This window comes from Sus scrofa, chromosome 9, assembly GCF_000003025.6.
Source record: "Sus scrofa isolate TJ Tabasco breed Duroc chromosome 9, Sscrofa11.1, whole genome shotgun sequence".
NCBI lineage: Eukaryota > Metazoa > Chordata > Mammalia > Artiodactyla > Suidae > Sus > Sus scrofa.
In genome coordinates, this window is record NC_010451.4 from 2,071,256 (window position 1) to 2,094,203 (window position 22,948).

Sequence of the window (22,948 nt, forward strand, 5' to 3'; positions counted from 1 at the left end):
AATAGAGATTTAAAAAACAATAGAAAAAAAAAAAATCAGTAAGTCCAAGAGCTGATTCTTTGAAAGGGTAAACAAAATTGACAAACCTCTGGCCAGGCTCACCAAGAAGAAAAGAGAGAGAGGACCCAAATAAAATAGTAAGTGAAGGAGGAGAAATCACAACTGACAACTGCAGAAATATAAAAACCACAGGAGCATACTACGAACATTTATACGCCAACAAACTCAACATCCTAGAAAAAATGGACGAGCTTCTTAAACATATAGCCCACCAAAACTGAATCAAGGAGAAAAGGACAACTTAAATAGATCACTAGACATGAAATAGAATCTGGAATTGAAAAAAATCTCTCTACCAACAAAAGTCCAGGACCATGGCTTCCTGGGCAAATTCTACCAAAACATACAAAGGAGAATTTATACTGATCTTTTCTCAAACTCTTCCAAAAGATTAAAGAGGAAGGAACACTCCCAAAGACATTCCTATGAGCCACCGTCACCCTGATACCAAAACCAAAGACACTACTGGAGAAAAAAAAAAAAATTTTACAGGCCATTATCTGATCAAATATAGATGCAAAAACTCTCAAAATATTAGCAAACCAAATCCAGCATGCATCAAAAAGATCATATACCACAACCAAATCACAAGGATGGTTCAACATATGCAAATCACTGTTATTGGGCACAACAAAAAAGATAAAATCACATGTAGATGCAGGAAATACATTAGATAAAATTCAACATCCACTTATGATAAAAACAGATATCTGAATCATGAGACAGACTAGAGAGCCCAGAAATAAACCCACATACCTATGGTCAATTCATCTTCAGCAACGGAGGAAAGACAGACTCTTCAGCTAGTGGTATTGGCAAAGCTGAACAGCCACATAGAAATCAATGAAGTTAGAACACATCCTGGAACCACGCACAAAAATAAACTCAAAAATAAAGACTTAAATATAAGACTTGACACCACAACTCCTAGAAGAAAACTCAGGCAAAACATTCTCTGATAGTAATTGTACTAATGTTTTCTTAGGTCAGTCTTCCAAGGAAATAGAAATAAAAGCAAAAATGAACAAATGAGACCCAATCAAACTTAGAACCTTTTACACAGCAAAGGAAACCATAAACAAAAAGACAGCCCACAGAATATGGGAGAAAACATTTGCAAACGATGGGCCAACGAGGAAGGGCTTCATCTCCAAAATATACAAACAACTCATGCATAATAAGGACAACGCAATGAAAAATTGGGCAGAAGACTTAAACTGACGTTTCTCCAAAGACACAGAGATGGCCAGTAGGCACAGGAAAACATGTTCTCTGTCAATAAATATTAGAAAAATGCAAATCGCAACTACAATAACATACGCCTCACACCAGTCAGAATGGCCAATATTTAAAAATCTACAAATCACAAATGCTAGAGAGGATGTGGAGAAAAGGGAACCGTCCACACTGTTGGTGGGAATGTAAGTTGGTGCAGCCACTATGGAAAATGACATGGAGGTCCCTCAAAGAACTAAAAATTCAGTTGCCCTATGATCCATTCCTGGCATATATGCAGACAAAACTGTAATTTGAAAAGATACACACACACCCATATTCATAACAGCACTATTCAAAATAGCCAAGGCATGGAAACAACTTAATATCCATCAACAAATGAATAAACAACGATGTGGCATATCCATACACACACACACACACACACACACACACACACACACACACACACACACAATGGAATATTATTCAGCCATAAAAAAGAATGAAATAACATCCTTTGCAGCAACATGAGTGGACCTACAGATTCTCATACTAAGTCAGAAAGAAAAAGACAAATATATAGTATCGCTTATATGCAGAATCCAAAATACACCACCAAGGAACTTATCTAGGCAACAGGCTCATACACACAGATAACAGACTTGCGGTTGCCAGGGGGAGGGAAGGATTGGGAGTTTGGGATGAGCACTACAAACTACAATATATAGAGATGGATAAACAACAAGGACTTACTCTGTCTACAGCACAGGGAACTGTGTTCAACATCCTTGATAAACCGTAATGGAAAAGAGTATGAAAATGAATACACATATGTGTACGAGAATCACTTTGCTATACCGTAGAACACAATATCGTAAATCAACTATACTTCAATCACAAAAAATTTTTAAAGAATATTATAGAAGGATCTTGAAAGCTTTCTTAGGGACTAAGCCAGTGGAAGAGAGTTTGGGGTGACCAGGAAAGAAGAGAGATAGTGCGGGTTTAGCCTGCTTTTTCTTTCTTTTTTTTTTTTTTTTTCTTTTTGCCTTTTCTAGGGCTGCTCCAGTGGCATATGGAGGTTCCCAGGCTAGGGGTAGAATCGGAGCTGTAGCCACTGGCCTACACCACAGCCACAGCAACGTGGGATCCGAGCCGAGTCTGCAACCTACACCACAGCTCACGGCAACACCGGATCCTTCATCCACTGAGCGAGGCCAGGGATCGAACCCGTAAACCTCATGGTTCCTAGTCGGATTCGTTAACCACTGAGCCATGACGGGAACTCCAGGGTTTAGCCTGCTCTTGATCTGAAGATTCCTGTTGGGAAAGGAAGCCAGGATCTAAGGCAGCACAGAGAGACAAGTACCTGGTCAGAGACAGTCTTGATTTGTTTTCTCCAAGAATTAAGGAAAAACATTTTCTGCCAGGACAAGGGACAAGTAGGCAGGCAGAGTAAAGAAACGACCAGAGCAAGAGAACACAGTACAGGATTAGGTGAAGAGGACAGGATACGGAATAGCCTTGGCCCGCAGAAGGCACTCCTGACCCATGAAGCCAAAGGAAGTTGGCAAACGCTGGCTGTGAACTCTTACACTTGTGGTGAAGTGGAGGAAAGACGGGAGGTTCACCTACGTGTGGCCATTGTTTTCAGTGAAGTGGGTGGGGACCATAAGGTCGGGGACAGGTGCAAAGTGTGACAGAGCGGAGTGACACAGAGGACGGGAAGAGAAGTGCCGGGATGGGACAAGGGCCCTCCCCCACCCCAGGTGCTGCTGCCAGCTCCCAGGACTCCCGAGGGCTGGGGAGCTCTGGAGTACCCGCAAGCTATTCAGCAAGTGACCCTGCTATGATACTGCTTGGTTAAACCCTGCTGGGGAAGAGGCACGCGGGCCTCTTCAAACTGCTGGCGGATCAGAGTCACAGGTGCAAGAGGTCAGAGAAGGCAGAATTCTAGCTCCTAAATGACCCTGGGAGTGTGATGAGGGGTATGCTGGGTGCTCTGGCTGAAAAACGGATGGGTCCTCAGGGACCTGGGACACCGAGTACCTCTGAGTAACCAGACCCGCTGGCATCCTCTTCCTGGTCTTAAAAACCCTCTCCGCCCAGAATTGAGGTTGGGCACGCGGTTCTGGAGTGAACAGCAGCCGCCTGGAGTGGCTGAGGTCCTGCTGCCACAACACCTAGGAAGTGTTTTCTGAGCACTTCACATGTACTGATTCATCCAGATTTTACGGTCAGGGAAACGGAGTCCCAGGGAGGTTGAGTCAATTGTCCAACGTCTGACCCATGAAGGGGTCGAATCAGAGCTGTAACCATTGGCCTACACCAGCGCCACAGCAACGTGGGATCCAAGCCGAGTCTGCAACCTACACCACAGCTCATGGCAACGCCATGAAACCCAAGGAGTTGGCTGCTGGACTCGTGCCCGCAGCCCAGCCAGGAGGAGGGGCTTTCGCAGAAGCAGCTGCCCACGCCCACCCTCACTGCAGGCTGACTCCAGGGCGAGGCGAGCTCAGGAGCTGGGACACCGTTTTAGCTCCTCCGGCCCGAGAGGCCAGGCCACCAGGTGGACCCCCTGAGCACCTGAGCATGGCCTCACGTCGGCAGGTTGAGCTCACTGCCCATCCTATGCAGAAGCCAAGCCAGCCGCATGGCCGAGCCGTGGTGATTCCGGTTTTGGCTTTTCGGAGGGCAGGCTGTGCCTTTGGTTTGGAATTTGGCCTCAACCCTGAGCGCGCCAGAAGCCAGCGGCAACGTGAAGATGTGCACCATGCTGGGATTTCTGTTCCTGAGAAAATCGAGTCCTGCTCGGAGGGCAGTGGGTGGACCCCACAGCCCCTGCTTGGAGCTATTTTAAGAGGCTCTTTTATGACTGTGTGCGTTGGAGCCACTGATCTCAGAGCAGGACAGGTGTGGGCTGTTTGTGAGTCAGGAACCAAACAGCTGAGGGGCAGAGGCTGTGGCAGGAGACTCCCAGGGCTCTGTTTGTTGGGGCAGGAGCTGGAGGACCAGCTCTGGGCAGCCTTCTCTTCCGCAGCCACAGCCAAACTGCCCAGAGCCAGCGGCCACTGGGGCCTCTGGCTACTCACAGTGGCCGAGGTCCAAGCTGCCCCTTGTAGGTCTTTGGTTTGCAGCCTTGACCTGGAATGGGGAAGGGGCCTGTGCGAAGGAGCCATGGCCTAAGCAGCACTCCTAGGAGAGAGCCAACCTGGTTTCGCCTGTGCTGCTTTCCGTGGCCCCTTCCTGGTAACGGCCAATGGCAGTTAACTGAATACCCTCGGCGTGCCTGCTGCTCTGCTAAGCATTTTTACGTTATCTCCCCTGATGCTCATAAATCCTGTAAGGGGCAGGTCCGCTTCCCTACTTTACAGATGAAGAACAGGACTGGAGGTTATCAACCTGGGGTCACATAGCTAGTAAGTACGGCAAAGCCAAGAGCCCAACCAAGGCTTTACTTCAAACGGCGTGTTTTGTGGGTTTTTTGCCACATTGGCAGCATATGCAAGTTTCCAGGCCAGGGATCGATCCCGCGCCACAGCGACCCAAGACACTGCAGTGACGATGCCAGATGCTTAACCCCCTGCGCCACAAGGGAAACGCCAAACTGCATGTTAACGACAACAGTACGGCCGTGTCCCATCCCCCGAGGGCCATGAACCGCGTCTTCTCTGAGCAAGTGCTTTCCCCTCCTCCTCCTCTGCGCCTTCTGAGCCATAGGCGTCGCCCCCTCCACCCCAGATCCAGAGAGGTCTCCCTCCGAGGCTTTGTCCTCCTGGACTGGTCCAAGGGCAAGGACTCCTGGCCTCCTAGCAGGTCACACCTCATCCAGACACCTCTTCTGCTGGAACCACCCCCTCTGCCCGGGGACAAGAGAGACACGGTGTGTTTCCACCCTCAGACACGCGGGCTAAGGGAAACGTGCTCCCGGCCATCCTACACGTAAGGACGCAGGTGAGAAGGGTGGGTGAGCCGACACCTGGGGAGTATGAGGCCTGGGGCGGACGGCCACTCCCTCCACTACGGGGATGAGGTCAGCAAAGGACTGGTGGAAAAGGGGGGCCCTGATGGAGTCAGATGACCAGGTGGGAACTAGGAGGAGGACACGGGGGTGGAAGCTCAGAACAGGCAGGGCAGCTCCTTGGCAGCTCATCAGAAGAGATATAAGTGATGAAATTAACAAGGTAAGTTGAGGTGGGGTTAAAATTGTCTTAAAGGAGTTCCTGTCATGGCACAGCAGAAATGATTCTGAGTAGGAACCATGAGGTTGCAGGTTTGATCCCTGGCCTCATTCAGTGGGTTAAGGATCCGGCGCTGCTGTGAACTGTGGTGTAGGTCGCAGACCCGGCTCGGATTTGGTGTTGCTGTGGTGTAGGCTGGCAGCTGTGGCTCCGATTAGACCCCTAGGCTGGGAACCTCTATACGCCATGGGTGTGGCCCTAAAAAAAAAAAAAAAAAAAAAAAAATCATCTTAAAGGCCAAGCAGGCAGAGAAGCCTGGGCTTTCTCTTTCAGACGAAGAACAAGTCCCAGGCCTTAAAAAGGATTTTTTTTTTTTTAAGGGGGATTCTAAGAACTGGCAGTAGTATTTCAAGCAGAGAACAGGAAAGATGCTGGTTATACTGCCTATGATGTATCGAATACTGTATGCCTTTATTTTTCTTTCTTTTTAGGGCCGAACCTGTGGCATACGGAAGTTCCCAGGCCAGGGTCGAATCAGAGCTGCAGCTGCTGGCTTACACCACAGCCACAGGAATGCGGGATCCAAGCCACATCTGCCACAACTCACAGCAACACCGGATCCTTAACCCACTGAGTGAGGCCGGGGATCGAACCCGCATCCTCACCGATACTACTTGGGTTCTTAACCTGCTGAGCCACAACAGGAACTCTTTTTTTTTTAATGCTCCTAAAATTCTAAAAGTAGAAGAAGAATGTTTTGCTGGAGTCATCTTTGAGTCTGGTGGGATCTGCGGTTTCCATGCTTAGAGCTGCCCTCAGCAGACTCCCAACCGTCCACAAGGGACAGAGCTCACAGCCGGGGTCTCAGGCCAATTGCAACGCATGCAGAATTCGTTCCTCCGCAGGGCTGGATCTGTGGAGCATCTGTCCCAGCGGCTGGGTATGCCCCTAGGACCCCAGGCACACAGTTTACAAAGCTCCGCCCGCGCTGGGTATGCCCCCTAGGACCCCGGGCACACTGTTACAAAGCTCTGCCCGGACGCGGGAGAATAGAGACCAAGGGAGGGGAAGCGCCGTTCTCACCCATTTCCTCCAGCACCTCTTCAACAAGGCTTTTCTGGTCCCTAAGACAGTGGATGTGGACCCTGGCCCAAATGTCTGGTTACCTCGGCTCTCTGAGAGCGGCTGTGGCCCCATCTCAAAGCTGAGCAGGGGCTGAGCAGACAGGATTTCTGCTGGATTCTAAATCCACAATTTTCTACACATTTGGCCAAAGAAATGAGGAAAGAGAACTGGACTGGGAGCCGGAGAACAGGGTCAGGCTCAGGCCGCACCGCCAGCCGCCAGCACACTAACAGCCACGAGGCACCGAGCCATGCTCTCGTGCGCTTTTCAAACGAGGGGTTTGTACGCATTGATCCCGCCAAGCCCTCAGCCTCTCTAATTCGCTCCACTTGCCTCACTTCTCGCAGCACAGCTTGCTGTGCACCCCATCGCAATGGAGTCATTTTCTTAAAACACAAATTAGATGCTCCAACGTATCTCACGCCACTTCCCTGTTCTGAGTCTCCCATTATACAAACCGCATTGCCCACAGCCCTCGCGGCCGCCGTCCCTGTCCTGTGTGGTCTGGCGCCCGCCCGCCTTTCCCTCCATCCCTGAGCTCAGACCCGACTCAGTCCTGCTTCTCCTTCAGGTTTCAGGGAAGTGGTACTTCCTCAAAGAGGGCTCCCTGACGGCTCTTCTCAACAGCCATAGCCCTGGATGAGGGCCAGTGACAGGGGCTCGGCCTGGCTGCCCTCATCCACTTGTAAGTTTCAGGTTTATTTCCTGGGTGGCTTAACCAGGGCTCCCAGGCATCAGCTCCAGATTCACAAGAGCAGAGACCCGTTCTACTTTTTGCTCACCCTGGACAACCAGTACCCGGAACTCGATAAACATTTGCTGACTGAGAGCTGCAGAGGGTGTACACAAGAGCCAGCAGTCCTGGGGGTAGGGCGAGGGGGGGGAACCTTTCAAGGCAAACGCTTCCTGTCCCTCCTGTTCTCCTACAGCTACAATGTCAGATCTCTTATCTGTCGGCTGCTTTTGCTGGTTCCTGCCTCTGAAACACTCAGCCCAGCATGAAAATGCATCACACTGGGCCCCGTCTTTGCCAGTTCAACAATGGTGACAACGAGGAAGGAGCTGGGCTCCTGAGTGGGCAGAGGCTGGTCCATCCCCCGTAGTCATCCACCAGCACCCCACACACCCGCCCTCATCCTCCAGAGAGACCGCAGGAACAACATGCGGCCAAACAAAGCCCTGGCCTCTGCAAAGTGCCCAGAAGAGGCCTCCCGGAGCCTCCCCCAGAAATGCCTAGGCTCCCTGGGCTGACAGCAGGCTAATGCCCACACGGGATAACATCAGAGCAGAGAAGCCAGAAACGGCCGGACCCAGGGCATCTGAAAGGCAGCGGCTCGCTCTCGGCATCCTCAGGCCAATGCACCTTTCTTTCCGGTCAGTGTTTGGAGCCTTCAACTGTTCAAGTGCCAGAGTTAAAATAACCAACTTTCCTCACTTCATTCTCGCCCTTCTGCACAGAGGCTCATTCAGCAGAATGTCAGAGGAGAAACAAAGCCGGCCGACTGTTTTCTCCCTGGTGTCTATAATTAGATTCTCATGGAGCACTTGGCCAGGACAGGGCTGCCGGACAAACACCTCCCCCGACACCCCCCCAAGCGTCTCTCCCCCGCGCATCTCCACGGAGACCCAGACAAAGCCGCCGCACTTACCCTCTTGAGCCACGCGAAATGCTTGTACACGTCAATGTCCCCATCCATGCTGACCACCCATGTCAGCAGCTAGCGGCCCTGCTTGGAAAAAGCCCTTTTTCTGGCCCGAGACCAACCCCTCTCTCGTCCCTGCCTCCGCCCCCCGCCCCCACCCCTCGGGGACGCCAAGCTGGGTGCCTGTTTCCCCAACTCCCCTGGCCTGTGTCCTTCAGCCTTTTCCCGAAACAGTTTCAGAGACCCAGCGGCTCAGACCAGACCGTGCGGCTCCTGCACCCGCCCCCGCCGCCCCCAGCGGCACCAGCTCGGGACGCTGAGCCTGCAAGAGCGGGGGACCTAGCGCAGGGCGGGGGAAGGACAGACTTGGACGGGGCTTGTAAACACACACACACACACACACACACACACACACGCGGCGCGCCGCACACGGGAAGGTTCTCCTCGGTGATACTACCAGAGCCTGCCAGAGGGAGACAGTCCTGGAGAGAAGTCCGCGTCTGGCTTCCCCCTCCCGGCGGGGCTGGAACTCATTACGGCGAGACCCCGGTTTCCTGTCTCTGCTCCGCTCCGCGTTTACCCACAGGCTCCCAGCTGCTCTCAGTTTATTCGGGACTGGGGAGAGGACTAAAAATAGGTGCTGCTCTTGGAAGAGCTGCCGGTTCCCACACACAGCCTGACCCCCACCGGCAGCCCACACCCGCCCCTTCTCCAGGCCGCCGCGGCAGTGCCCCGACGGGAGCCTGTTGTTTCCAAAAAAGAGCAGACTCCGAACCAGCTCGGGTCTGGGTTCCCGGCCCTTGCTGGCTGTTTGCCGTCCAGGGCACGGGGGGCACTGTCCACTGCTGAGCCCCGGGGACCTCAACGGCCAGCCGCCACCACGCGGCCCCCTGGGGGCGCATTCTGCACAGGGACACGCACAGGGGCAGACTGGGCACCACTTCTGTCAAGTCCCAGGCCCACCCCCCGCTGGCGGGCCCCACTCCCAACCAGCCGCTTCACAAGCCAGGTGAGGTCACCTGCCTTGGGTCCTTGAGCTCCGGTGGGAGCCTGGGAGCTGTGTCCTCCACCCACCACGGGTCATAGGCTGGCTTTCCCAGTGGCCTCTCCAGCACACCCCACATGCTGCCCCCAGTTCCTCACACCCCCACCTTCTGAGAGCCCCCCTGAAACCAGCCTTTCTCCCCGGCCCAGCCCTCAACGCGAGGCCCTCCGCTCGGCGCGATTATGAAAGCGTCTCTGATGTGGGTGCACTGGGAACCCCGCTTACAGGCAAGCGCCCTGAGCTCCGCTGCCCTCAATGACTTGCAGAGGCACATCTTGTGACTGCGTGTGTGGGCCTTCCCAGCGCCCTCGGGGGTCACCAGAGGGTTCCTGCAACTCCCAGCCCAAGGAGAGGCTCTGTGGGGTGTCGCCTGCCTGCCCCTGAGCATCTGCTTCAGCTGTGGCCCAGATGCAGGGCCCGGGGACAAAGCAGAGACGCACAGTCCTTGGCGGGCTGGCCCGGCCGACAGAGACCACAGAGGCGGCAGGAGGGCTCTGGCCAGCAGCTGGCACGAGGGAGGAGTAAATTCCTGGAGACACACCCAGCTCAGAGGCCAGAAAGGAAACAGGCCCTGCTGCCCGTGCCCTGAGCTCTAGAGCCTTCTTCTGGCCTCTGGCCCAGTTCCAGAGCAAAGCCCGGGCCCCACCCACCGACGTCCCGCCCAGAACTGGGAAAGGATGCGTGGGTGAGGAAGACCGCCGAGGCTGCCGGCTGCCTAGGCCTTTGACTGTTTTCTGAATAAAAACCTGAGAAAGTCAAATGAAAACCATGTGGCCGAGATCCATCTGCCCAGCATCCGAGGCAACTGGGGGCAGCTTCCTGCCCTGGGCAAGCGGGGGCTTCTCACGGGGTGTGGATGAAGGCGTTTCCACGCCTCCGCGGAGGAAGAGGCAGGAGAGCCGACTTGGAGGCTGGACAGGGAGAGGCGGGCACACCCTGGCTGGGGCTCGGCGGCCTTCGGTGGGTTCTAGTGTGAGAGGAGCAAAGAGGGGCCCAGACAGCGACAGGGCCACCCCTGCCTGTGAGGAGCTGGCCCCCCAGCCCCCGCGCCCTCCCCACACCTCCACCTGCCCTGTGGTACCAAACCTCAGCCGCTGACACACCTGACCGCCTGGCCACACTGCAGGACTGCGTATCCGAGCCCGATTCACTCCTCTAGTCTCTGCATCTGAATGATTCTTGGCACACAGTGGGTACGTCAGCATTCTTGGAAGGAATGAGGCTCAGTCGGACTAGCAAGATAAGCCTAAAATTCTTCTCAGAGGAAATGAGTTTCCCTGGGTGAAAATGCTGGACTCAGGAAAAGACAAGGCCAACTTCATCTATCAGCTCAACTCCTGTGTCATGAACCGGGCAAGGGGGAGGGAGAGGAGGGAATCCAACTTGCAGTTAAATTCTTGACATATTTTTATGGTCTCCTTAAGTAGCGATTCTTACCTCAGCCTTTTTCTTGAAACCCCAAAGTAAATGTCATATTGAAACTCAACTCAAAATTCCACAAGGAGTTCCCGTCGTGGCGCAGCGGAAACGAATCCAACTAGGAACCACGAGGTTGCAGATTCAATCCCTGGCCTCGCTCAGTGGGTGAAGGATCCGGCGCTGCTGTGAGCGGTGGTGCAGGTCACAAACGAGGCTCGGATCTGATGTTGCTGTGGCTGTGGTGCAGACTGACAGCTGTAGCTCCGATTGGACCCCTAGCCTGGGAACCTCAGGCGCGACCCTTAAAAAAAAAAAAAAATCCGCAAAATAGCCCCCCAAAGGCCTAGGAGCAAACCCACGCTGCACCCCCTCACTCAGAAGCCATCCCAGCCCAGGGGCTCCTCACAGAGGCGGGAGGGCCTTCGGGGGATCGGACGGGCCCCTATGTTCATAGAATGTATACAAAGCTCCAGGGGTAGCCATAAATCATTTCTCTGAAATGGTTTTCATCAGATTATCAAAATGATCCACGACTCCCACAAGACAGCAAAAGTCTGGGTTTTATCCGGTCTGAGCGGTTACTTGGATAGGCTTAGGCTGCCCCTGTTCGGGCCGATGGGGTGGTCCTGCTTCTCTTGTGCTGCCCCTGTGGGGTCATCTCAGGGACACCCTGGCTCCATCACTCAGGAGAGAGGCTTTCAGGAACCACACAGGGGACGCCAACAGGAGTCCTTACAGTGACCCCACAGCCCCTGGGGGACTCCCCAAAGCCACTCCCTTCAGCCAGACTCAACTCATTACCGTCTGGAACACCAGGCAGCCAGCTAAGGCCAAAGGGCAGGCAACTGAGCATCTGGGGAGTAAAAACACAGCCAAGAGTGGCCAGGTTAGCTCAGGGGGACTCCTACGGCCTGCCCTGCTCCTCATGCCAGGGTCCAGGAGGGCCCCCGGAGAGTGATGTATCTGGCTGGACTCCCACCTATGCGTGGGAATGGCTGGGGGTGGGGTTCCCAGATGTGCACCTCCTGCCGGCTGCACCGAATCCAGCGACTGCAGGCTGAGGCCTAGGCAGCTAGCTGGGCTCAGGACGCCGTTTGAGAGGTTAGACACACAGGAACTCCTCCGAGAGCTGGGCACTGAGCCTGTGCCTGCGAGGGGATTCCTCCCCGCCGCCAGGGCGCCTGGAAGCGCAGCAGGCCACTGGCAGCGCTCGCAGTGGGCGGGGTCCCCAGCTCAGACCCCCAGTCCTGCTAACCCGGCAACATGGCCCACTGTGTCCCCTGGGCCTGAAGCAGGAAATTCAGGGGAAGGATTTATTTGCTCTTTCACCAGTGTTTGCACTTTCTTGGTCATTTATAAACACTGGTTTTCAGGAACTGAAATTGTCCCAAGTCAGGTCTGAAAGGGGTCAGATCTCTAAAATTTAGTCAGATACGGGCGGGGGGGATAAAATCCAGGAAGATTAAAACTGCCAAGTTTTCAGTCTGGGGTGCTGTGCCAGGTCAAAACGGATTCAAGGTGCCCCAGAGGGCAGGAGACGTCCAGGGCAGAGCCTGGCAGCCGCAGGGCCAGGAAATGGAGAGCCAGCCAAAGCACTGGGACCCGGGGAGCTGGGAGAGGTCCCTCGCCTTCGACAGCGGAAGGCGGGGTCTCCGCTCCCCGCCCCGCCCCCAGCCCTCTCCCCCCCACCAACAGCGCCTGCCCTCTGTCCACACAGGTTCCAAGGAAAATGGGAAAGACTGCTCTCTGCCAGCAGCCGACTCGGGTGCACGGCCCAGCAGCTTCACCGACGGGGGCAGCTTAGGTCACCTTTTCTAACCGGGGGCGGGGGCGGCGGTGGGGAGCTCTCTCTCTCCTGTGAAACCCCGACCCTCTTCCCTGGGCTTTAGACGGTGCAGCGTTTGTCCCTGACTGCCACCCAGTGGCTCCTTCCAGTACTGCACAAAGACAGACCCTGCCCCAGGGCAGCGGTCCTGAGCCCTCTTTTGGGTTCACACCTGCTGGGGGCGGGGGAGAAAGCCACTGGAAATTGGCTCACATAGGTTCTCCTTTTCTTCTTGAAAACCGATCCCCAAATGGCCTGTCTCTTAAGATCCTCGGGGAAAGGTTTTCCTATACAACTCCTGCCTGTAACTTGCCCAAAGGAACGTGTTTGAGGCGCACACCTTGTCTGCGAATGGAGACCCAGAGGCGGGTCGCAGGCCCGGGAAACTCAAGGTCACCACTTCTAACTCATAAAACAGCCTCTTCCCCACCCTTCCCTTCAATACGGTGAACAGACCTGCTTCTCTGGCCCAAAGGAAAGGCTGCAGGCTGGGTCTGGCGGGAAGCAGGGCTCTGCTGGAGGCGCTGGGGCTGAAGAGCAGCCCTCTGTGACAAGGCGGCTGAGCTGATGAGGGGGGTGGCCGTGTGCCCTCCAGGCCTGCTCTCCGTCTCTGGAGAGACGTCAAGAAGGTGGCTGCGGGCACCTGAGCTGAGGGACAGTCTGACACAGGGGAGCCCACAGCCTAGAGGGGGCCTCGCTTCCCAGACCAGCCAGGCTGTCCGTCCCCTTTCACCGTTCCAGGGATCAAGGCCTTGGCCCTGACAGGGCAGCTGCCCCCCACGTGTCTCCACCCAGACCGGGAAAGGCAAAGGCTGGTGCCCACCAGGGCCTGCTCTACAGCCCTCAATGGGCTGCAGATCCTAGAGCCCGACTGTCACCCAGCTGTCCCTTCAGGACACTGAGCCCCAGAGGAGGGGAAAGAGGTTCACCCAGAGCCACAGGCCAGGGGCAGAGAGCTGGCCTTGTGACTCGGCCCTGCCTCGTTCCCTTCCCTCCTCCCTGGACGCCTGCAGCCTGGCCGAGCAAAGCCCGGGTTCCTTGGGAGGCCAGGCCCGCCCCCCGAAGCCCGCTTCCAGAGGGGGGCACAGGATACAGCCCCTCCAGAGGGTCTCTGCCGAGCTCGCCGCTCACCCGGAGCCCAGGCTCTGCCCTCACTTTCCGCTGGGGTTGCCCGCCTTTCCTCCGCCTTCACCTTCAGCGCTGGGAGCCTCGGGTCTGTTACCACCCCCCCCACCCCCAGCAACATCAGAGACATTCAACACGCACAGGTCAGCGCCCTGCAGGTGAGGAGAGTGTGCCAGACTCAGAGACGCCCGGAGCTGGGCCATGTGGAGACCCCGCGGCTCTGGCACTGCCTGGGCACCCGTCCAGAACCTGCCCCCTCCCAGCTGGCTGACCGCAGCCCTGCAGCGCCTGCTGGAAACCGGCTGAGCAGCCCCTCATGGGCTCCCCTGTCCCCGAGGGTTACACCACAGGCCTAGGAAGGACCTGCGGCGAGAAGGAGGGGGCCCCTTTCTGGAGCCCAGCTCCAGGCCCGTCACGGCAGAGATGCCGCAGCCTCCAGCCTGGGCCGCAGCTTCCTCACCCTGAGCTTGGACCCATCGGCCAAAGCATGAAGAAGGTCGCGCTGCTCTGATCGCACAGGACAGCCTCACTGAGGCTGCGCTGCAGGCCGTGGTCCATGACCCCTGCTCGCCTTGGGCTCCAGGAAACTTTCCTACACAGGAGCCCAAGCCAAGCTCCGCTCCACCAACTGTCTGAGGTCAAGCCCAGAGTTCAGTCACAGACAATGACACCGGGTGGGCCCCGTGGAGGTCAGAGAAGCTGATAACTCAAGAAGTCCTTGCACGGACCTTACAGGACAGCTAAGGGGACAGCTTGTAAACACCGCTTTGCTAACAAACTGCCTTCACGGCTTAAGTTCGCTTCCGGCGTTTCTTCTTTCCTCTCTTGAACTGCGTGCCTTCCCAGCATCACACAGCCCCGCTGTGGCTGGTGGGAACCCTGAGCCTAAAAAGGGGCCTGCGAAGATGTCCAACGAATGGCCTCTGGGCATCAGAGGCTAGAGAGGCCCAGCTCCAGCTGGAATATGTACAACCCTTAACCCAGGACCTCCTCTCACTCCGCCGCCGCCGCCCACCGTTCCCCCCACCCGAGGCCATCCCGCCCGTTCCGTGATACCCCACCCCTGCCTCCAGGGAGGCAGAGCTGAGCCAGCTCCCGGCTCCGCTTGGCTGCCCTGTGAGCAGACCCTCTCTTGACCGTAAACCTCAGCATCTCAGGGGTCGGCTTACGGGCGCAGGGCACACAGACCTGGTCTGCGCACAGCTCTGCTCCCAGGACAGGGGACCCGGCCTTAGTCTCGCTCACCGAGGCCCCAGGGGCGTCCCCAGCTTCGAGAGCCCCGCACATCCTCATCCGAGCTTGAAGCCCACTTGTGTTGTTGGCCGCCCAGGAAGGGGGGAGCCTGTTTTAGGCCCCAAGCTCCAGAAAGTGACTCATGCGCCAGCACCACTGAATCCTGGGCAGTTCCGCTCTACTTGTGTCTTTAAGGATGAGTCTGGCCTACTTACAGCTCTTCCCAGGAGGAGACTCCCTGCTGTCTCCGGCCACCCTGCGTCCAGCCCACCCGCAGAGGGGAACCAGCCACCCTGTGAAGATACACAGCCGCCTAACGCCGTCTTCCCGACCACAGCACCCCAGACTGCAGCTCCCTCATCCCCTAAGACATCAGGGCAGGGGCCCAGGACGCGTCTTCAAGGCGTGGACAAGTTCTAACCGCCAGCCGCCCCGCGGCCACCGTGGCCCCTCCAGCAGCCCCCATTCCCGTGGGCCGCAGCTGCCACATCTGTGCCTCAAGACACAGAGTTAGAGCTTCTCTCATTGTCCTCCCCTCCCGCCCTTGGGGGACACCCGACCCAAAGGCTGCTAATCCATAACTGAGCACAGATTAAAATAAGAGCCTGTGGGAGTTCCCGTCGTGGCGCAGTGGGTAACGAATCCGACTAAGAACCATGAGGTTGCGGGTTCGATCCCTGGCCTTGCTCCGTTGATTAAGGATCTGTGAGCTGTGGTGTAGGTTGCAGGTGCAGCTCGGATCCCGCGATGCTGCTGTAGGCTGAGGTCTACAGCTCCAATTAGACCCCTAGCCTGGGAACCTCCATATGCCGTGGGAAGCAGCCCTAGAAAAGGAAAAAAAAAAAAAAAGATAAAATCTTTTAAGGTCTATTTCCTTTGCATTTAATATTTCTTCTTAGACCAGGGCAGGGGAGGGACTTAAGCTTAAAAAAATATGAGCAGGGCCAATGAGAGTCTCTCCTTCAGAACTGGAGTTAAAACACACTCGTGGGGGAGGGACAGACTGGGAGCGAGGGACGGGCAGACGCAGGCTGTTCCGTGTGGAACAGATGAGCAGGGAGCGCGTGCTGTGCAGCCCGGGGAGCTCTATTCAATATCCTGTGATTAAACCATAATGGAAAATAATATGAAAAAAACGCATACATGTGCGTAACCGACTCACTTTGCTGTGTAGCAGTAATTAAAACAATATTGTAAATCAACTATACTTCAGTAAAATAAATTTAAAATAAGTTTAAAGCACACGCACACACAAATCGTGAAAACGCATCAACAAGAGGAATGACGATCACGTGCTCCAGTCGCCCTGCGCCCTCGTCCTAAGGGCCATGCGTTCCCAGTCCCATCACGGCGCCTTCCCGACAAAGGACCCCCAACACCTGTTTCCCAGCCTCTCCTGCAGCTGAGGGGGTGCACGGAACAAACCCTGCCCACTGGGACCTGTGGGAAGCTGCGGGGGTGGGGGTGCAGACGCAGAGCAAGACTTTCCTCCCTAGTTTATAAAAACGGGGCATGTTCTACTCAGGACACGGCTGGGTCTGTGTGAGGACAGGCTGCCCGGAGCCGAAAGAGCCTTCTTGCAACCATTAGGGGCACACCTGAGGCTGCAGGGCAACCCCCGAGGATGGCAGGGCAGAAAGGAAGGAAAGCCAGAGCCCCTGAGGTCGTCCCGGGGCCACTGATTGAACCCTGGGACCACCCATCCTCTGGAGGTCTCGTCATGACATATAAACCTGCCTCTTTTTTCTTTGTCTTTTTAGGGCCACACCCACAGCATATGGAGGTTCCCAGGGTAGGGGTTGAAGCAGAGCTGCAGCTGCCGGCCACATCAATGCCGGATCCTTAACCCACTGAGCGAAGTCAGGGATCAAACCTGCATCCTTATGGATACTAGTCGGGTTCGTTACCTTTGACCCATCTGCTTATTGTTCACACCACTTTGCTGAGAAAGAATCCCAACGACAGGCGTCACGAGGCTGGGCCAGACCGCGCCAGGCCAGCACCCGACAAAGGGGAACAGTGCCAGCACCCACGGGACACAGATGCTGTGAATGAGAGAGGACAAGGACTGCCTGCCTGAGCCCTCGAGCCACCTCATTAGTTCCAATTCTAACCCACACGGGACTGTTTTTCGTAATAATTCAAGTGAGGCTCGGGTTTAAAGCAGTGCTGCACAAACTTCAATGTGACTGTGAATTACCTGGAAATTACGTGGGGTGGGGGGAGAGGGGGAGACGGCCTAAACCTGCCTAAACCTGTTTGTCTTAAAGACAAGCCGTCGGGATGCCAAAGCTGCAGGTCCAGAGCTCGCAATTTGAATAGCAACATCTTCTACACAAAAATACCAACCTAAGGCAATCTAAAACCCATCTCAAGAGGGGCAGCGTGTCTATTTCCAGACAGATAAGGCGGGCTGTGGAATGTGTGTGGACCCAGACTGCAAGATGACTCCAGGTCTGCCAGACCGAAAACACACACAGGCTGTCTCTCTGTCCAGAATCAAAACTTTAACATCCACCCTGGTAGCCCGGAATGTTTATATGAACTTTTGACCCACCTAAAAGTACACGCTTCACAGATTGCTGATGGCCAACATCACTCCAGAAGACTGAGGAGTCTAACGTACAGAAAAATCTCTCAAGGCGAGCCTTCCCGAACCATTGTGAAGCGCTCCAAACAGACCTGCACATCTGAGGGCAAGCTGCGTGCTGCAAGGCGCCTTGCGAAAACCAACTGCCACATCAAAAATATTTTGGCTCAAAAATATTAAAAAATATATTTTTTTTAAAGTATCTCTTTTGGTAAATTATAAGTTAGATCCATATTTCATACCATGCACTAAGGAGATTGCGGATGAATTCGAGCTAACGCCAGACGCAAATGAAACGATAAACCTGAGGATTCAGGTGAACATTATTTGACCTTCCTAGAAACGAAAGAAACGCAAACAGGAAAGACCAATAAAGTTAATCAAAACCTTTTTAAAGTCTTTGTCTCCAAAAAATCACCATCAACAACATGGTAAAACAAAGTGAGGAAAAGCCACAAAGCAAAGGGCCGGTATAACATCATTTAAATATAAGAAAAGCACTAAAACCATAGTAAGAGCTGGGAAAAGAGCATCAACTATTAAAAACCAGACTAGGGTAGGCACAGCCAAGAGACTCGACATGCTTTCTGGGGGGTGTGCAAGGAAAAGAGCTATTTTTTTAACCCATCCTTTAAAGAAATCTCTATTTGAAACGATGCCTTATAATTTACATCTATTAGAATAATTCTCCATCGATGAATATGTATCGATGGAGAATGATTTTTTTTTTTCAGATAGGGGTATGAGATCAAAAGTTTGGAGACCATGCAGAAGAATAAATATGAATCAACTCATGAAAAAAAAATAGCCTTTCTTCTAAACAAAGAAAAGCAAAGATGAAGTGAAACCATTTATCCTGCGAAGTCAGTGAGGCTGTTTTTTCAATCTTAGTGCCTGTTGTTGATCAAGATGTACCTCAAACCCGCCAATGAAAATAGAAGCGGGTGAGATCGTCTCTGAAAAGCGGTCTGGAAAAAATGCGTCACGAGCCTTAAAAATATTCACACCTTTGATCAGAGCTGCCAGATTCAGCAGACTGCATGAAATATATTCAAAATTACTCACTGTGTATCTAAAATTCAAACTTAATCGAGCATTCAGTATTTTGTCTGTTATCCCGACTTAATTTTTCTGCTTTGAAGACTATCTGAAGAGAGTACTCTGAGATAAACAAACATTTCTGGACAAAGACATTTTCTGCAGCAATGCCATGTGCTCGTGAAAGATTAAAATAATCTAAAAGTCAGTATTAGACAGAGACCTGGCTACATAAATTCAGATACATCTATCCGAGGTAAAAATCAGTCACTGTGAATTGTCCAGTGAGGAATAAGCACGCCAGCCCTTCTCTGTACCCTGGCACACTGGGCTGTTACTGGGGAAGACACCCCTGGGGTGGGACGGGCAGTCCTGAGCGGAGCAGAGAAGGGGCATCGCCGGCAAGCAGGTGCCAAACTGCTCGACAGCCTAATGAAAAGGTTCAGGGAACAGCAGGGCAGGCTCTGCCTGGGGCTTCCCAGGGGCCCCAGACACATGGTGACAGGCCAGCACAAGGACAGACAGCGTCAACAAGTGACCCTAAGAGAGAGGCTGTGGCCGATGGACACCGGAGTGGTGGCTTACGATACCCAGCACTTGGCTTTACGTTCTGTTTTCTGCGGTGGAGTTTTCCTCGTGCAAGCTCAGCCTCTCTCACCTGCAATTCTGAAGCCCTAAAACCTTGTGAGAACCAAAGGTCGGTTCTTCTGTTTTAAATGAGGTTGCTGCTAAACATATTTGGCAACAAAACCAGACGTGAACTGGCAGGAGACGCGTATTCCACTTCACGCGGGGCTATTCACCGGTTCTGCTGAGGAAATGAACCCGTTTCCTGCCCTGGGTCTGCAAGAGCTGGTGCAAAGCACACGACACCCAGGCCCATCTCACCTTCCTCAGGTTGAATGAGCTCCGAGTTCTACAACGTGGACCCAAGAGTCTCAGACAGAGAGGCTATGGACCTGCCACTTCCTTGAGGCTTCACAGAACACCGCAGCCCGAGGCAGCAGTGCCCGCCGGAGAGGAGGGAGGGGTGGGGTCCACGCCGGGCGTGGAGGGTAAAGGGAGCCAGGGAGCCACGCGGAGGGGCGGGCACATGACTGGGGAGAAGCTGGGATCAGCGCAAACGTAGCAAAGGCAGAGAACTCCGCTCTAGGGAGGCGAGGGGGGAGCCTCCCGCTGCGGGGCAGAGACCTAAACTGCCAAAGCCGCCCCCCAGCAGCTCCTGACGGCCCACAGAGAGGAGCTGCAGGTGGGGACTCCCGGCTCGTCTCAACACCCTCGGAGAGGACCACCAAGAGCGGCCTTCGTGGGGGGCGATGCAGGTCTCCAAACCCAAACCGCAGCGCGCCCTGCGCCAACCTCCACCCTCCTCCCTGGAAAGGAGCCCACAAACTCCGCGGCTGGCAGCGACACAGACCCATTGCCTTACAGTTCTGGAGGTCCCAAGCCTGAAACGGGCCTCACGGGGCTGAAGCACCCTGTTGGCCTGGCGGCTTCCCTTTCCAGAGGCTCCAGGGCAGCATCCCGTTCTCCAGCTCCTGCAGCTGCCTGCGTCCCCTGGCTCCGGGCCTTTCCACCCCACAGCCGGCAGCCTGGAGGGCTCCTCCTCACCCGCATCCCTGGGACTCGGACGCCGCTGCCCGCCTTCCACGTATAAGGACGCCAGTGCTCACACTGGGCCACCTGGATAAGCCAGGCTGCCCGCCTATTAAACTCAGCTGAGCAGCAACCTTCGTTCCATGGGCCGCCTCCCCTTCTGCACAGGTCCTGGCAATTAGCATGTGGCGCCTCCGGGAGGCCGCCGTCCTTCTCCCTCCCGCACAGGTGCGGGGATGCGGTCGGCCTTTGTAATGAAAAGGTTGAATCACACACATAAGGAACCCACTGAGACATTCTGCAGTGTTCAGGAGAAGCCGTGGGGGTGAGGCTGGTATTGACAGGACATCGCATGCTCCCCCCAGCTCCTGGTTACATTCCAGAAGCTTCCTCCATGGACTGGCTCCTCACCTCACCCATTCCCAGATAATACCAGGCTGCTAGAGGGGACCGGCCTGTCTCCACAGACAAGGAGATGGGTGACCAGAGCCGTAAATGTACAGCTTTGGCGACTCGCCTGCTTCCCTTGGAGACTGCAGGTGTGTGGGATGCTCGAGAGGGAGGAGGGCCGTCAGGAAAGCCGCAGGCTGCTCTGGGGGCGGGAAGCACCTCGAGGGCGAGTGACCCGCAGAGCAGGGGGCCGGTAAGGAACAGATGAAGCAACAAGGCTCTGGTGTGGCGTCAGAAACGAGGAGCAGGGCAGGCCTGGCGGAAAACAGCGACCCCGGCTGGGGCTGTGACACAGTCAATTGTGCACATGCTGTCGGGGGAAAAGGGTCTTCCATGCTTGCTCTTCTCCGGCCGCGGACGCCCCCTTCTCGGGAGGGGACACGGCCAGGCTGACGGTGCTCGACCAGGCCCTGCCTCCTGGTGGGGGCGGGGCTGGCCCGAGCTGGACGGGGCACAGATGAAGCGAGAGCCCCAGGCGGGGGTGCCCCCCGTGATCATGTTCCCCGCCCAGGCCAGGGGCTTCCTCACCAAGCTCTCCTCGAAGCACTCCTTTATGTAGGCAGCTGTGGGGCCCGGGACCTGGCTCAGGAGGGCGGCCCTCTCCTGAGGATGCTCCAGCAGCCCCAGGGCCAGCCTCAAGTCCTCGACGAGCTGCAGCACCTGGAAGGGGTTCAGGTAGGAGGCCGAGGAGGCCAGGCCAGGCTCACAGGTCCCATCGCCCACATCTGGCCCTGTTTTGGTGCCTGAAACGAGAGAGCAAGAGAGAGAGACGGGAGCCTCCGTGAGAAGGGTGGACGTCACGGACCAGGAACTGATAAAGGGCAAAGTTAGTGACAGCGGAGGGACCGACCGGGTGGGAGAAGCCTAGAAGACATTTCTGCCTCAGCAGAATCGCTCACAAGGCGAACGCTGCAGGAATTATCTTTTAAGCAGGGTCCGGTGTGACAGCGGGGGACGACAGCGCCCGCTGGACTGGCCCCGGAGCTCGCACCCCCAGACACCTGGGACAGCACAGCCGCCCTCATCGGGGGCCAAAGACCCGTGCGCTGACACCCTGAGACGCCATTCTTCAGCTCTGGGCTGCACCGACTCGTCCTCTTTTTATTTTATTTTTTTTATTCTTTATTTTTTTAGGGCTGCACCCACAGCATATGGAGATTCCCAGACTAAGGGTCGAATTGGAGCTGTAGCCACCGGCCTGCACCACAGCCACAGCACTGCCAGATCCAAGCCGAGTCTGCAGCCTACACCACAGCTCATGGCCACGCCGGATCCTCAACCCACTGAGTGAGGCCAGGGATCGAACCCGCAACCTCGTGGTTCCTAGTCGGTTCGCGTCATGACGGGAACTCCATCGTCCTCTTTTGAAGTTAACGTGGGAGACTCTCTATCTGCACGACGGCCGCTCCACTGCGCACCTGCCACTGCTCTCCTCCCAAGGCAGCTCCCGACTCTGAGCCGGCCCCGCTCTGATCAGCAGCAGTAGGGAGGTGATGCGGTGTGGGGTCTGGTGAGGGCTGAGTCGATCGCCATCCTTCTGGATCTGCCCAGCTGGGCCGTCTCTACACCCTCTACATACGCTTATTCTCTCTCTCTCTTTTTTTTTTTTTTTTTAGGGCCACACCTGCAGCACATGAAGTTCCCAGGCTAGGGGTCAAATTGGAGCTGTAACTGCTGGCCTACAACACAGCTAATGGCAACACTGGATCCAAGCCGCATCTGTGACCTACACCACAACTCACGGCAACGCCAGCTCCTTAACCCACTGAGCGAGGCCAGGGATCGAACCCGCGTGGGTTCTGCATGGACACTGCATGGACACGGTGTCGGGTTCTTAACCTGCTGAGCTGCAGCGGGGCCTCCCGATCCTCACCTTTTGCCTTGTGTTGATTAAACTGTGTGTCGCTGCACCTCACCTCGCACTCTGGGCTGGGGTCGCTGAGACCAGAGGCCGTGTCGCAGAGGCTGACACAGTTAGCGTGCCGCCTGCCCAGCAGATGATGCGGGGTCCGGAATGTCTGAACACACACTTGGAGGAATAGCTAAGAAGGCCTGGATTTCTCCAGAGATCTGGGATACCGGGTCAGTTTTTTCTAAAAGGTTATGTCCCAAATAAGACTGTTCCTGCCTTTCTAACCCCACCATTAAAGAAAAAAAAAAAGTCTCCTGTGCCTAAGTACTGGGATATACTTTTCAAACAAAATCTGGGCAACACAGTCTAACAAAGGATTTCTGTTTCAGCAGCAAGACACAGTCAGAAAATATGGGGTCATGACGGAATTTCCAGGGCATTTGGGTTGTTTATAAAGCCAGCAGAACAAAATATTTGAAATCAGGACTCTTGCTGGAAAATGCGGGCAGGAGGGCCACCACAGCCCTGGTTACACTGCAGGCTGACGG

At 55.0% G+C, this 22,948-nt stretch overlaps 1 protein-coding gene across 20 annotated transcripts in view; it reads right to left on the minus strand.

Annotated features, from left to right (window-relative positions):
- Window positions 1-22,948, minus strand: part of PPFIBP2 (PPFIA binding protein 2) — a 156,712-nt gene that overhangs the window by 86,539 nt on the left and 47,225 nt on the right. For 14 of the 20 annotated variants that reach the window (XM_021062284.1, XM_021062282.1, XM_021062283.1 and 11 more), the window contains one exon: window positions 21,077-21,291. In XM_021062284.1, the coding sequence (XP_020917943.1) occupies window positions 21,077-21,291 (215 nt within the window). Of the gene's footprint in view, window positions 1-8,233; window positions 8,815-21,076; window positions 21,292-22,948 lie in introns of those variants that run through there. The other 6 variants (XM_021062291.1, XM_021062290.1, XM_021062302.1 and 3 more) reach the window with 6 other exon arrangements.